This window comes from Haemaphysalis longicornis, unplaced genomic scaffold (genome assembly GCF_048455015.1).
Source record: "Haemaphysalis longicornis isolate Haplotype H1 unplaced genomic scaffold, Haemaphysalis longicornis Haplotype H1 scaffold_8, whole genome shotgun sequence".
NCBI classification, from domain to species: domain Eukaryota; kingdom Metazoa; phylum Arthropoda; class Arachnida; order Ixodida; family Ixodidae; genus Haemaphysalis; species Haemaphysalis longicornis.
Genome location: NW_027526445.1, coordinates 187,493,163 through 187,508,522, shown reverse-complemented (window position 1 = coordinate 187,508,522; position 15,360 = coordinate 187,493,163). Strand labels below are relative to the sequence as shown.

At 49.7% G+C, this 15,360-nt stretch overlaps 2 protein-coding genes across 2 annotated transcripts in view; one reads left to right on the top strand and one right to left on the bottom strand.

Moving 5' to 3' along the window:
- The first annotated feature begins 2,429 nt into the window (after positions 1-2,429).
- On the top strand, positions 2,430-6,846 carry LOC144149581 (DNA replication complex GINS protein PSF1-like). The gene is made up of 2 exons (XM_077681219.1): positions 2,430-2,903; positions 6,382-6,846. Exons 1-2 carry the CDS (start codon positions 2,586-2,588, stop codon positions 6,631-6,633), a joined length of 570 nt encoding a protein of 189 aa, XP_077537345.1. The 5' UTR covers positions 2,430-2,585; the 3' UTR covers positions 6,634-6,846.
- Wdr62 (WD repeat domain 62) overlaps positions 6,630-15,360 on the bottom strand; it is a 77,636-nt gene continuing 68,905 nt past the window's right edge. The window contains exons 25-27 of the mRNA XM_077681220.1: positions 14,386-14,655; positions 12,362-12,577; positions 6,630-6,797 (exon numbers count right to left, since the gene is read on the bottom strand). Of these exons, the coding sequence (XP_077537346.1) occupies positions 6,630-6,797; positions 12,362-12,577; positions 14,386-14,655 (654 nt within the window). The remainder of the gene's footprint in view (positions 6,798-12,361; positions 12,578-14,385; positions 14,656-15,360) is intronic.

The following is a 15,360-nucleotide window of genomic DNA, read 5'->3' as shown; positions in this document are numbered from 1 at the left end:
CCGCTTTCGCTTTCAGTTGTCGTTGACTACAGCGCCGCCGCTATTTTCTGCGCGAAACAAGCACCTATCCGGGCGGCCGGTCGGGCCACTCTAAAACTAGAGTGAACTAGAATAGGGGAGTGGCCCGAGCGGGCGGAGACGGCGTTGCCATGGCGTTGCTTTCGGCGTGCCGCGCGCCGTCGACCACCGCTAGGGTGGCTAGTGGCGCTGGTGCACGATCTCGCAGCCGGTCAGCCGCGCCGGGCGCCCGCACCACTGATCTCCACAGATCAGTGGCCCGCGCTGTCGCCGCAGCCCTCGATCAGACCGGACGAAACGTAGAAATTGGAAGGCGGTGGGCGCACGTGCGTTCGGTTGAATTGGTGCGGAGGTTCTGACGTGTTTTTCAAAACAGTGAGAGAGTGCATTTCGTCAAGGACCAGCATGTGAGGAAGACGGCGAAAAGAAGGACTGATGCGCACTGTTTTGCCCAGGCTGTCACGCCGGCTATCAGGGCGCTCCAAAGGCTTCTTTGATTGCCGCCCCAAGAGACGAAGAGGTTCGAAAAAAGTGGAAGCGCAATTTGCGCCGGCAGGAGAGAGAGAGGCAAAACTTTTTTTATCGATCGCTTTTAGGTGGGGTGGTTCCTCATTTCAGGTAACCATGTGCAGTTTCGGCTCGACTGGCCCTCTCGACCAGAAGAAGTTGATCTTGAGGGAGGGAGCTGGACAGCAGTATCTCCCACTGCTCAGGAGTAGGGGAAGGAAAAGGAGGTGGGAGGTCTGGGTTCTTGGCGCACTCCCATATATGTGCCATTAGAGTGCCTGGTTGAGTACAGAATTTACATTGTCCGTCGAATTGTATGGGAAATAGCAGATGCATCCTGACTGGATGGGGAAACGTATTTGTCACTATTAGGACAAGCCCCTCACAGAATCGTCGGCTGCAGTGTGCGAGCTCCACTTTGTGTACAGGCCGTTCTTCACAGGTTTGTGCTAAACACGGAGAACGCGTTCACTGAATGCTTCAGTCTTCTTGATGAGCTTCATTGGGATAGCATCCTTTACATTTTGAGTGTGGTGAAGGCTAAGCAGCAGTGTGAACTTGGGTGCAGTGATCATTGTAAGGCTGTTGCGGCAGAGGTGCGTTTTACCTCACGACCCGCATTCACTTCTACTTAAAAATCAGCAGAAGCAATGCAAAAAAACGGCAATCTGCAAAGTATGCTAAACTAGGTAAATGCCCGTAGTACTGGACCAAATTGCGAAAGAAACTGTGACAGCTAGCACACTGAAACGTAATCTCTCGTTCACTGTGTGTATATTATAAAAATTACAATCGGGTTTAAAAAAGGTGAAGCTGGACCATTAGCTGTACACAACTTTGCTTAAAATGTAGCATTGCATCTAAGTGTTAACATTAGTTAGGTACTGTTCTTTTTTTCTAGTAATTATAACAAGAAACAACTACAAAATAATTTGCCTTTCGCCATGATAGCACCTCTGATCTCTGAAAAATCGTAAAGACTCCATACCATGGCATATTGGCAAGCCAGCAGAAGTTACTTTCATTTTTGTGCTATGCGGCGCGTCTAAACTTCCTTTTAGGAGATTGAGGGGGAGGGGGTCAACGTGTGCTTATTTGCGCACATGCGCCGAATAAATAATACATGAGAGTTGACTGCAACACCTCGGCTAAAAAATTTGTCGCTCTTAAATGCTGCTATACGAGCAATGACGTGTTTTTAGAACCGCGATCTGCCCTGTGCAGGGCCTAACGGTCCATGCTGAACACTTGCCAGTTCGCGAAAAGTAAGTAATTATCGTTCGTCAGGCAGTATTCGGCGTGTTGCGCGGAGAACACAGGTGACAGTTCATTGACATTCAGAAGCGCCCGCGCCAGATACAAAGCTCGAGGTGAATCAAAATCGCGGATAGCGGAACTAAGGTGCCTGCAACCAGAACGGACCACCACATCGAGGCCACAGTTCTTGTGCTCGACCTGGAGCAGGAGTAAGTAAAGAAAAAATCAGGCTTGGTCGTTTAGAATCTTGCTTAGCTTCTGAATGCCTTTGAAAACCGAAAGAGAACGCGAGAACATAACAGTGCAAGGCCAGACGCGCAGTCTCGCTGCGCCAGACCAGCTGCGAAAGGGCGCAGTCGCGCCACCTCGCGGTGTCGACGCCAACCGGAGTGGCTCGGCGCCGCCGCTCGGGACACTCCCTTATTCTAGTTCACTCTACTAAAACTTCTAGTACACTCTACTGTATCTAACAGAACAGAACATTTGTAGCATGGAGGTATGATTTGTAGCTTCCCAAATCGCTCGAATGTCGACGAGCCTGACGCGGCGCCACCAAACAAACCTTATAGGTTTAGCTGGTGGCGTCACGTTACGGCAAATCACCTAACTGAGCGAGCGCAGCGCCGGACCGCCAGGTGTAAACTATAAAGGAGGCGCCGATAAGCGCGGGAATCGTCGCAGCCTCGTAGGTGTAGGCAGGTGTAGGTGCGATCGCCTTGTGCTTGGTGGTGTGCTGGTGTCTGGTGTCATTGGTGTAACGGTTCGAGCAGAAACTCGTGCTTAGGCGCCTCGGCACAGCAGACATGGTGCTGTACGTGGAGAAGGCGCTGGAGCTGGTGAAGGAGCTGAAGCGGTCCCGCGGCTGGCTGCCGCCGCTGAAGGAGGACGCCCTGCGGGACTGCCTGGCCGACATGCAGGCGCTGTTCTCGGAGAACCAGGCCGACGTCGAGGCCCACATGGAGCGGCACGCCACGGTGCACGCGCGACACGTGGCCCTGAGCCACATCCGCCGCTGCCTGCTCGCCTACCTCTACCAGCGGCTCATGGCCGCGCGCGACATGCGCTGGGGTTTCGGCAGCACGCTCGCGGCCGACCTCAAGCAGAACCTCTCCGAGCAGGAGGTGCGCGCTCCGCCCGTTCCCCTTCTACGATCCGCCTGCGCGATTGCGACGAAGAGACGCGATTTCTGTCGTCGCCGGTGACACAAATCGCGTTGCAAGTGTGAACGGGCCTTTCAAACTTGCGGCAAAAGCTACGCGATTTCTGTCCCGGCGACAAAAACTGGTTAAAGACCAAACGACAGCAGCTATCGCCGGGCGACTAGAGCGACTGAAATCGCGTCGCTTCTGTCGCTCCAGTCGCAAGTCTTAATGGGCCGTAACCATTTAACAGGCGGGAGGAGTGGCAGAATGGCCGATGCCATCTTGCTACTAGTAATTTAACCACTTCTCTTCATTGTTTTCGTGTCCTCGTAATGGCAGGAGTTAATGTTTCTGGGTAGTGGGTGAGTAATTATGGACTGGCGCCAGGGGTCTGGTATCTGCACTTGCGGGATCACGTCGAGGGCCATCCACAAAACTTTGTGGAGAACTTTTCGTCCGTGTTTATTTTGGCTGGATAAATGGCATTCGATTCACTCTTAAGCTGTGTTGTGTTGGTGTAGTTAGAGGAGCTTGTCTGTGGACAGGTTCATGGGTAGTCCTATGGCATGTTTTATTGACTTGAGAGTACAATTGAGGAGGCTTAAGTCCGCCCTTGTTCAGTGAACAGGTAAGGAGCGATGTAACTTATCCCCGAAATGACGAATGCCTCAACCAAGCATAGGGTGTCCGCTTCTTCCATTATTCTCTTCCTCGTTTACACCCGCCTAATGGTGTGCATAATTTGACCGCCGGTTTGCTAGAGTTTTTGCATGAATATGTTGCTTTTCGTGTCTGCCTGCGGTGAACTCCTAGGATTTTGACGCAGGGACTGGCAATGACCGCGTATTCGTCTAGTTGGATTTGGATGTCCTTTTTGGTGTTCCTCCTGGCCTTTGAGTGAAAGACTGGGTGTTTGGACTTCTGTGGCGAGCAGTGGAGGGCGCAGGCCTTGGTGTATCAATTTACAGTGTCTGTTGCCCTCTGGAGTGTGTCCTGAATTTCGCCGAGGGAGCTGGTTTCTGTCCAGAGGGTGATATCGTTGGCCTAGGATGCATGTCCAAGTTTGCCTATGACATTGAGTCTTCTCAGAAGGTCCAGCAAGGCAATGTTGAATAAGAAAGATGACAGCACAGATCCCTGAGGAGTGCCTCTTGCTCCTAGCCTTATGGGGTCAGATGTGATGTTTTTTATCCTGAGTTCAGCCGTGTGGGTGAAGAGGAAAGTGCGCATGGACCGTAAGGTTCCGAAAGAAAGCCCACCCAAGTTTCAGAGATATCGAGTGAAAAATACGGGATGGGCGATCTTTCGGGTCAGTTGCAAAAAAATACAAAAAGTGGCTGCACCGCCAACCAAGTCTGCGGAGATACCAAGAAAAAATACCAGATGGGCGAATTTTCGGGTCAAGTGCGGAAAAGAAAAATAAGTGACCACACACATGAATCGATGATTCGTGCTTATTTTGTTCCTTTATTGGCGCTAAGTATTTTAGGGGGTGGGTGATCTTTGGCGTCTTTTAGTTAATTGAACATTTCACCCCTAAAGGGGTGGGCATTTGCGCAGAACTTTACGGTTCTCGTGTCCGCATTCCGCTGTCTGTTGTGTTCAGATTTCTGAGTATGCTTACGTGTGGGTTACATTGTCGAATGCGCCCTTAACTTACCATGCAAAGTCTGTCATCATTAACACTTGCAGAACAAAGGGTTTGCCTTGGTTACACTTGGAAGCTGTTTGACTGTGGCCAACAAAGGTCTCGAATAGGACAAACCTTAGTACGAGGCTGGTGGCCTTGGATCTCTGAAGCGTTGTACTTCGGGTACAGAGGCGCTTGCCACACACTTGTTTTCTTGTCTACCGTTCTTTTTTTGGGAGGACTGAAGTGGGGCCCCGAAAATGGGAACAGTAAGGTGTAGGCAACTTATTGAACTACCGTACTTACTTGATTCTAACGCGCACCTTTTTTCCGCAAAAATAGGCCGAAAAATCGCATGCGCGTTAGAATAGGATACGAAACCGAAATTGCCGAAACAGCTGAAAATTCGTTCCACCCAATCCATCGCCATCTCAAAATGCCGCCAAAGCTTTTAGCAACAATTTTTCGGATCTAGGCGCCTAGGCTTTCGTATCATCATTCACACAAATCATCAAATTATTCCACTTGCGCGCTTGATAACAGCAATGGCAGCAGCGGCAACGAAGGTGCGCAGCTTCCGCGACTTACGAGTACGAGCAGCTCCCACGCGTTCACAACGAGCGGTTGGCTGAAGCGTATGCCTCTGGAGAAGCTTGCAGGATGGTTGTGCGAGGCGTGGGCCATGATCCCATCGAACATGGCTGAACGTTCGTTCAGAAGAGTGGTATCGCGAACGCGTTTGATGGCACCGATGACGAGGTGTTGCAGTCAGCGGAAGGCGACAAGGAACTCTCAGAGAGCGACGAGGAGTGAGATGACTGATATTACTTCGGGAAATAAATCGCCCATTTCTCTCGCATTCGTTGTTCTTGCTCACAAAGTTTCTTGCGCGTTACAATCGCAGGTGCAAGTTTTTTTGGCTTTTTGCCTGGAAAATCGGGTGCGCGTTAGAATCGGGTAATTACGGTACTGCAGAATGTTTCAGTTGCTCAACTTTTCCAACCTTGAGAGCTTCTTACGAATTGTAAGGATTCATAGAAGGGTGTGTCAAAGATGGCTTATCTTCCCGTACTTTAACAAAAGCCTTTCTATGTCTAAGTGTTGCTGTAAATAGAATTGTGAAAGTGAGTGGTTTTTCTAGTGGGCCCTCATTGTGTTTGCCCGGCTGCCGTGGAAGCGGCACAAGAAGCAACACCTCTCAAAACAAAACAATGGTGCCGTGCAGTTGAAGCACCGAGCGAGTTCTAAAGTTATAAACGTATTTATTGATAAATGGCATAAAATGACAAAAATCGCCTACCAGCATCGGTTCCGGTAACGGTAGCCTAAAAAGGATGGAACCCGCCTATAAAATTTTACACGACAAACTTCCAAGCGAGGGGAACAGTTGAAAGACTGAAGAAAGGCTTTGCACAGGCAATAAACAGAGTTGGCCCCAGACAAAAAACAGTGTGTTAAGCAACAGGTAATGGTGCAATGACATGCGCTTTAGTATCATGCCAGCAATACTGGTTTGCTTATTTTCTCCCAACGTGACTTGAGTCTTCGCACTCAAAGAAAAATGGAGCTCGAGTAGTAGTAAGGAAATGTTGTGCCCATTAATACCAAAATGTGGTCAAGCCGTTTGGCTACGCTAAACTTGTGCTGCTGAACAAGTGGGGCTCGCAAAAGACGAGCCCGCCGGAATGTTAAGGACACTTGAGAGATTGGCACGTGCAGTGTCGCTCGTATAACTCCGTCACTCCGCGAGAACGCCGCTGCCCTCTTTGGCCGGCCACCTGCATCATTGGCACCGTGCTTCTTCCCCTCCTCCTCTTGCTGCTGCAGCAACAGTGGCTGAGTCGCTACAGCAGCCTGCTGGCGGACTACATGTCCAGCGTGGGGCTGGACTTGGCTCGGTACCGGAGTCCGCCCAAGTCGCTGTACGTGCAGGTGCGCTGCCTGCAGGACTACGGGGACTTTGAGACAGAGGACGGCACCACTATCGTGCTGGCTCGGGACACGACCCACTTCCTGGAGCGGTCCCAGTGCGAGAAGCTGATCCACCAGGGCATCGTGGAGCACGTGGTCACCAGCTAGTCCGACGAGGGCTGCTTGCCGTCGCCCTTGGCCATCTGCTCCTTGACCATCTTCATGAGCTGCTCCGAGTACTGCTGCAGAAGGGCGTTCAGGTCCGAGCTGGACTGGGACAGGGGACCACCCTTGGGGGCCAGGCCCAGGGGAGGAGGCGGTGGCTGCTGCTGCTACACGGGGAGGGGGCAACGAGAATAAAGCTATTGTTATTTCACTTCACCGTGCGCCGTTTTCATTCTACACAGTGATGAAGTTAGAAAACAGAAGCATGAACCGTGAACCGGCACCGAACACAGCAGCGGTGGGCCGAATCAAAATGCTCGCTGGATCAAAATGCTCGCTCGCCAAACGATGCTCTTTCCATATCATGGTTAAACACAAACTCTCGTAACTTAGTCCTGCAGCACACAAGCTTTCGGCACAGCATCTACTAAAACTCGCGTGTTCGCACCACAATGTATCTTGATAGTACAATGCAAGACGAAAGCTTCCCTCGAAAATTTGAAGATACTCCTGTCGAAAGTTTGTTGAGTTCATTCAAGTCCTGCATCTTCCCCTATTTTGTTTACTGTCTCCTGGCAACCATTCCATTAAGAGGATGGTCCACATGTTTCTCATCCTCCAGACCCCATTTGTCGCCCTATCTGTGAAAACACGAGAGTGCTTCACCGTTTTGCAACCCAACGAGAGGAAAATCATTGAAGCTTTTTCAATCAAAGAAGGAACGGACGACTGCTTAATAAGCACACCTTCTTTGGAACTCTCGGACAGGGAACTTGGTTATCTGCAGAGGCTAGCACTGAGCAGACGAATTTTGTGCCCAATTACGTGTTTAGTGCACACGTGTGAACTGGGGTGTTTCATATATTCGACTGCGTGTTCACGTAATAACAATTCAGCTGATGCCCACTGTCGTTCAGTGCTTCGCTCTCTTGTCCTTGTTTCTGTTTTGCTAGTAATCGTGTCTTGTTATCCTCATTTGCAGTACATAACTGGCCCAAGCCCACTTCCTTCTCTTAATTCGAACCACAACATCTTCTACACAAGTCTGCTCCCTAATCCACGAAGCTCTTTTCTTGCCTCCAACTGTTACACCCAGCACTTCGTCCCAAGGCCTGTTGGGTCAATCCAAGTTTGCTTTCAAGGCACTTAGTAGGACCCCAAGTCTTAGCTCCAAATGTCATCACTGGAAGTACGTACATACTGCTTTCACAAAAGCTGTTTCACTGACGAACGTAGCTTGCTCCCAAGAATTTTGATATACTTACCGAATGCAGCCCATCCCATGTTATGTTATTCCTGCGCCTAATCATTTTGCCATAATTTTGATCGCCACTGGCAATTTGTGCAAGATGTGTAGTTATAATCATCCACTCGTTCCAGTGTTTCATTACCTATTTTGAAAGAGCACGTCACTGCATATCTGTTCCCACACTATCTTTGATATGTTTGTGTTTTGTTTAACCAGCACGCTGCTAAGCTTTCAGAGTACAAAAGTCAAAGCATTTTGCACAAGTTCCAGCGGGACAGACTTAAAAGGACAGACAACCGATTTTTGTCGAGTATATGCTCTCTATCCCAAATGAAAGGGCATCCCTTAAAGCACTTTAACGCAAAACAGTTTCGCTGATAATGCCATAAAACTTTGTAAATTGAAATTTTTAGACCTACGAGCCATACATGTTCTCCCAAAAGTAATGCTCGCAACCATGACATGCAGTAGCGCGGCAACTTACTTTTGTCTGTATGCAGGATGAAAAGCGATATTTAAAAACTTGTCCCCAGTTAAAGAAGGTGTGAATTGCAGGCTTTCTTATTCCTTTATGCGTGTTTTTTTAATCACCAGTCTATTTTTCACGAAGGCGCTATCTGTTGGAATGGACGATAGAGGTCGGCAGTTCGATTCTCCCCTGGCGCGTCCTTTTTTTTTTTTTCCAAGCTGCTGCTGGCGCATTTGGAAACAGAAATCGAATATTTCGGCAGAAGAAACACCCCCTACTCAGGCAGAATCACCAAAGCTCCTCCACTGGGTCTATTTACTGAATGCTGCCATTGATTCTGGGCATGGAGGTTCAGTTCAAATACTTGTGTTAAAAGGTTTTCAATAAGTGAATAAACATTTCAGCAGTTTCAGTAGCTGCAAGGTTTGCAGGTCACGTGACTGGGACACATATTGTAGTGTCACGTTTGTACACTACGAACTGCCACCATTCTGACTACGGAAAGTTGGGTTCCAAATTAAAGTTATTTCCGCCAATTTGTTTATAAATTGCTTGTAATTACTGGGCTATATAGAACGCTGGCTTTCATATGAGCTAGAGAACATATTGCTTGTATTCACTGGTGAAGCGCACATGCAGGCAACCGTGTGAGTGCGCCATCACTCGTTACGTTGAGCTCCGCGGGATAGCAGCACTTGCCTGTGCTAAGCACGACTGTGTTGCACGTTAACAAACTCTACCTCACCGAACGCAAAGTATTGCCTCGAGTCCAATGTGAGTGCGATTATTACCATCTCTGTTGACACCACCATTGAGAATCGGGTTGAAACGCAGCAGACAACGCACGCCGGCGTTTTTATTTTCTGCATGCAGGCGCAGTGGCCCAAGCCACGCCATGTCCGTGGTGCATCGGCCATATCTGTGGCCATTTTCAGTGTTGCCAAACGAAGAAATTGACCACTAATCTTTTCAACGAATACCACCTATACGCCACAAAAATCGGTCGTCCGTCCCTTTACAGTCGAACCCCGCTACAACGAACGCCGCTTCAACGAAATTTCCGCTTCAACGAAATATTTCCAATTCCCCGTCAGCCAGCCATAGAAGTCCATGCAACAAAGTCCTCGCCACAACGAACCATTTGTCATGCTTGCTTTCGCTTCAACGAAATTTTCGATGATTTGGGCTGGGTTTGAACAATTATTTTACAATAAAATAAGCATAGCGCCAGCTATCTGTAACTTTTTATACATTCAGGACGCTTAGTTTCACCGAAAACATGCGCGGTGCGGCCACACCGCCACAAAAAAAAAAAAAAACTCGTAGGCGGACGCCATTGTTTGATGGTGATAACGATGTGGCTGACCGTCTTTACATGAGGCGCAGGCCCGGTTCGCCAAGCCGGAGCTACCGCCAATCCGTATCCAGTTAAAATCGCACAAATGTGCTCCGCTGCTGGCGCGGCGCCGTCATGTATGCGTTGTGAGCAGCTGTCCTTGTCGTTTTCCTTCTACCATTCTTAATAGCCAAGAGCAAAAATCATGCTTGCGTGTTTGGTCTTGAAGCCAAGTCATCCTATCTTAGTCATGAGCGCGCAGTTGTGTTAAATGCAAGTGCGCGCGTCTAACCTGCCAAGGTCAGTAGCTGCCGCGCTGTGTCAGATGATAAGATAACGGCACTGCTCCTGCTACAAGTGAGAGGGGGGCTTCCGACGGCCTAGCAGCTATCTGCAAATAATCAGCTCGGTGGACACGCCTTGTTGTACAGCAATATGTTTTGCGCCTGCATTTCTTCACCCCACTCCGCAACGCGTTCTTCGCGTGCAGTGAAAGAACAGATAACCATTGGTATGTTTGTTATCCGAATAAACATGACGTTATTGCGCGTCACTCCTTTTTCTAAACATTGTATTATGCTGCCAATGATGCGGAAGCATACGGGGCTATTTTTCTGGCCTTTCCGTGGTGTGTTGCGGCAGATTTCGCCTCAACGAATTTTCGCTTCAACGAAATTTTTCGCACGTCCCGTCAATTTCGTTGTAGCGGGATTCGACTGTAATAAGAAAATGTCATCTTCAAATCTCAAACATTGAAGTATTCCTCACTAATGCACAATTCCCTTTTTCCCCCCAAAGAAGTTTTCTTAATACTCTCTTTAGACAAAGCGTAAGTCTCCTTGTCTCCTTGCCTGATACCCTTCTGATAAGAAAATATTAGTCCTCTTATGCAGGAGCACCGTACCTGTGGAGCCTTTGTAAATTTCCTTGAACAGTGCTCTGTATGGCTCATCTGTTCCATGGCCTCTCAAAGCAGCGGTGGCCACTGAGTCAAATGATTCGCATAATCTGCAGATGCCATATACTATAGTGGTCTACTAAGTAAACTCCGCTCATTTTTCAATTACCTGGTTGACTGCATACATATGACCCATTGCTGAGAAATGCTTCCTAAAGCTCAGCCTGCTCCCTGGTTAGGTTGTCTGGCATGCCACCTGCTCTAGTAAGCGTTACTTTTGGGAATAACTGGAACACAACAGAAAGTAGGCTGATTGGCCTGTAATTTTTAAAGTCTCTGACGCTGCCCTTTTCCGTGAGTGTCCTCACCAAATGCAACAGAGAAATCCTGGAACATATCCACTAATGCGAAACCTGGGGAGGGGTGGAGCATGCATGATGATGATGGTTAGTGTTTAATGGCGCAAGGCCAACGAGGGCAAAGAGCGCCAGAGAAGACGTTATTTAATGAAGAGAAGTGGAGCATGCAGAGTATAAGTGTATTCTTGGCGCCTTGGCGTTTTTGCCAACGGAGATAAAACCGTTGGGGGGCGTACAGGTATACGGCTTTGCTGTACAAGTCTCTGGGCTTTGAAGCACGAAGCACTCCAGCGAGAGGCGTAAACGAGTGTCCCAGTGTTTTAGTGCCGTGACTACACGAGACGACGCTTACGACGACGACATGAGACGCCAACAGCCCCAGCCACTAAGGGGCTTCGCCTCTAAAATGGAAGGTGGAGATGGAAGAGAACAGGTTTTCCAAATCTGGTGGAAGCGGAACTAGGCGGCGGCAGTCTTTAAAGGACGGTGTTACTGACGTACTGGTATGTTTTCGCACTTCCCCTCTGTAGTGTCACTGATGTACCGGTACGTTCTCCATTGTGTGTTCAAAAATTCGTGCCACAGAGCAAAGCGGGCGCGGTGCACCTGGATTGTTTGCACCATCTGTCGAATCTTTCTAGTAGCTCGTATTTTCACTCACTAACTCTCCACGTCGGTATATTGAAGAGTACGAAGTGACAGCGCCCCCCTTCATTGCTGGGGGGGCTTGGTCACTCCATGTGCTGTACTCTGTCGGGGTGAGACCATGCGGCACACGGGCGATTATGGGTGCAAGGGTTGGTGTGCCACCCGCAACGGGTTTCTAGGTTTTTTTTTATTCTATTCCCGCGTGTGCTACGACATGCCAGGTTAGCCCAGCACACCATTGCCTCTCCAATAGACCAAAACATGACTCAATCGTGACTTTTGCTCGCTCATTTCTGTGCGTTGTGCAGGCTGCTGAAAGTGCTCCCTCCATGCGCGCGGTTACTTTCGCATGGCTGACCGCGCGGGTCCTTCAACTGCGGACTGGAGCGATTGTTCTTTGATTCCGACCTGAATACAAGCTGAGCTCGGGTTTGCATTCTGAGAGTTTCTCATCTGAGGAAGGGGTGCGACTTTCACAACATCATTCTGATGTTGAAATGACGGGGTCGTCATCCCGGACGCATGCACGACAAACTAAAGGTATCTGGAAGAAAAGCAATTTCTCACCCGCGCCCTTTCCTTTCGATGCGTTTACGTTCCGGACGCTATCACAGTCAAATAAGTCATTCTGTTCCTTCCCTCATATTTCAGAAACGAAGCCGACACTGGGGGTGCATCACAAGCCGAAACATCCGACAGGGAAAGGGTTAATAAAAGAGCCATGGAAGTGATGGAGCGGCTTTAAGGTCGCTGACTGCTAACGGAGACTCACGGGTGGCTCGGCGAATCGTCGTGCGGCCGGCACCTGCTGGAAGACTGGCGGTGGCGGGGGCTCGGGCGCCGGCCACAGGGGGGCGGCTCCCGGGGGTGCCAGCAGCGGAGGGGGCGCTGCGGGCCTCAGGTTCTGCTGGGCTTGCAGCACGCCGTGTGCCAGCGTGTTGGTCATGGCCGACCGGTCGGCGGCCGACAGGTCCACGTCCATGGTCACCTGCGGTCAACCCAGGGCAGACTCCGTGTCAGCTCAGCGCTGCCCAAGCCCCTTTCAATGGGTGCACAAGCATTTCTGCGCTTTGTTCCGATAAGGAGCACAGCCCCAGCCACAGTTCCATACTAATGCACGCTATGGGGAAATCTGTCACTGCAATCGCATGCCATCGTGGGTGCCGCCATAGCACCAAGCAATGTTCCTCTCCTACTTGGCTTGGCTTGCAACATGGCTTCTTTTCACTCTTGAAGCCAAAATTAACAATGACGCAGGACAATTTTCTTTGTTCATCTGGCATGAAGCCTCTAAATAATCCCTGACAAATGAATCTCTCAGAGCTTCATTTTTCTAACAATTAAACAGCTTTAAATAATCCTTTACAATACTGTTTTCCTTTTTCTTTTTTTCAGACACAGGCAGCTTTCGAGCGTGTTGGTGAGTTATGACAAGGACAAGTGGAACATTCCTACCTGGTACATGATGGTAACACATGATGAAGCACGGCTTGCATAAACACTGGTGCCAGATTTCCCTTTAGTGTATATTAGTGTAAAACTACAGTGCCAAGGACTGCATTGTCTTGGGAGGAGGATGACGTGCAAGCCTGATGCCATGATTTTGGCGGCAGAGGAGAAAGGAGCTCTGGGCATAAAAATGGCCACTCCCACTTGATGTAAAGGGAGAATTCAGGAAGCAATGCGAAATTTCAGGCGTGTGTGTCTGTACCTATAGTCGTGCAACATACCGGAACCGTGTTCCATACCATCTGGATAGGAGATGGTGTTCTTGTGATGCCCAGCTCCTGTTCTACAACTTGCTCTTGTCCCTACTAGACTACTGAGATAGACCACTCATCCGTCCATCCATCCTCTGTGACATCCCCCCCTCCTGTTTCAGAGCTTCTAACCATAAAGCAAAATTAAGAAGCCTTCTTGATTTTCGGTCTTGGTCAGTCATTGGACTGCGCGGGACACAATCCGCTGCTCAATTTTCCCATGCGTCCCTATGAGACTTTCAGTCCGAAGGCAGTCCTTGGACTGCCCGCGGACTACCTAGGACTGGTAAATTGAGGGATGCCTGAAATGTCAAGGAAAGACTGGGGGAATCCTCAGCAGTTAAACCTGAGGAACGATCCCAAAGGATTTTCACTGAGGCGATGATGAGGATGACTACAGCATGACACAGGCTTGTACGTATTGAGCGACATGTCAAGGACAACCGTCGCACAATGAGGGACGTGTCACAGGCAGTTGGCACAGCGCATACATCCCGAGCGGAAACCCACAACTTTAGCATAAGGAATGATGACGTGGATGGCAATGAGGAACAGGTGAGGTACAATATGATGATAACGGTTGTGAGAACCAGATGGAGGGCAAGGTGAATTGAACACAACAGCACAAAGGCACTTCTCCACGCGTCCTCAAAGTGGGCAGAATACCCGGGTACAAGTTAAGAATGGCAATAACTCGTGTAGGGTATCATTCCGCCAAAGCTACGGCCCCGGATGTCAACGGACACGTGCACTTAATGTGTGACTGTTTGTTGTCGCTGCAGTAATTTACAAACAGATTAGGTCCGAAAAATTACGGAAACAACTCGTGTCGCATTCAAAGTATCCTCTCAGCAATGCACTCTTTGCACCACACAGAGGAACAGCAGGCTGCAGTAATGAGGCACAGGGGCAACTGCCGTTGTCATTCTCAAGTTGTACCAGAGCATAGTGTGGACAAGTCCTCCCTACGAATTGGGCATGCATCGGACGGCCGCAGTACGAGTGCGGTCGGCCCCCTCGGATGGGAGTTGCTCACCCTCTGGAAGACGTGTATGGCGTAGGAGGTGATGCGGGCCAGCTCCTGAGCGACCTGCTCGCACAGCTCGCGACTCAGGGGGGCAGAGGCCGGGTTGGGCGGCAGGGGCCGCGGGACAGCGGGGGTGGCACCCCTGCCCACCGCCAGGGGGGCCGTCCCCGCACCCCCCCGGCCGTGCAGGGGCATGGGCTCCACCAGGGCACGGGGGCCCTCGTGCGAGTTGCGGCCCCACTCGCGCCCGCCACTGCTGCTGCTGCTTGGGGGCACCACCTGCAAGACCCCAGGGGAATCCCACACCGAGTAAGTCCCGAGTTACTCAGTAGTAGTAGTACACACCAGTTGAGAAGATCCCCATAGGCCTCATGTGTCAAAAAAAGGTTCGTGGTTGGCCCACCTGCACTGGGGCGAGCACGGTGCAAGCTTGGAGGCAGATGATGATGATGATTGCTAGTGGTATCCTATTTGTAGTGGGGTGATGATGTGTCATCTTACCAAAAAGAAAAAGAAAACTGATGCACCTATGTTTTATACTCTGTTTAATGCTAGCACTACCCTTAGGGCAGGCACTATAAACTTATTAGGCACAAAATACTTTTTTTTTTTTTTTGCTAATTTTTTCTGGCAGGTTCCGCCTCAACTTTCTGTTGACAGAAAGTTGAGGCGGTAACTCAAGTGCTTGCGGCTGCTACTGTAGACCATAAGAGAAACACCATGGAGACCTACGTAAACATCACCCAATTTAGTGGCTCCCGATTTGAAAAGCAAGCTTTATTTTATTGAGTTACATTGTTGAGTAGATGTTTAGCACAGTTCAGTATGTGTTTCCTAAGTGCCAACGTGCCAATACACTTTCCCTTCAGCTTCAATGAAGCAAGGGTGCTTGCGCAGCCCAAATTCCAAAGGTGAGTTTTGCAATTGCTGTATGTTGCAGAACTCTGGAGTAAGTTGGGTTTCACCTGTTGGGTTCACCTGACC

Coding starts and splice junctions, on each gene's coding strand:
- LOC144149581 (XM_077681219.1), top strand. CDS start 2,586: ATGGTGCTGTACGTGGAGAAGGCGCTGGAGCTGGTGAAGGAGCTGAAG. Junction 2,904..6,381: donor AGAACCTCTCCGAGCAGGAG/GTGCGCGCTCCG, acceptor TTGCTGCTGCAG/CAACAGTGGCTGAGTCGCTA.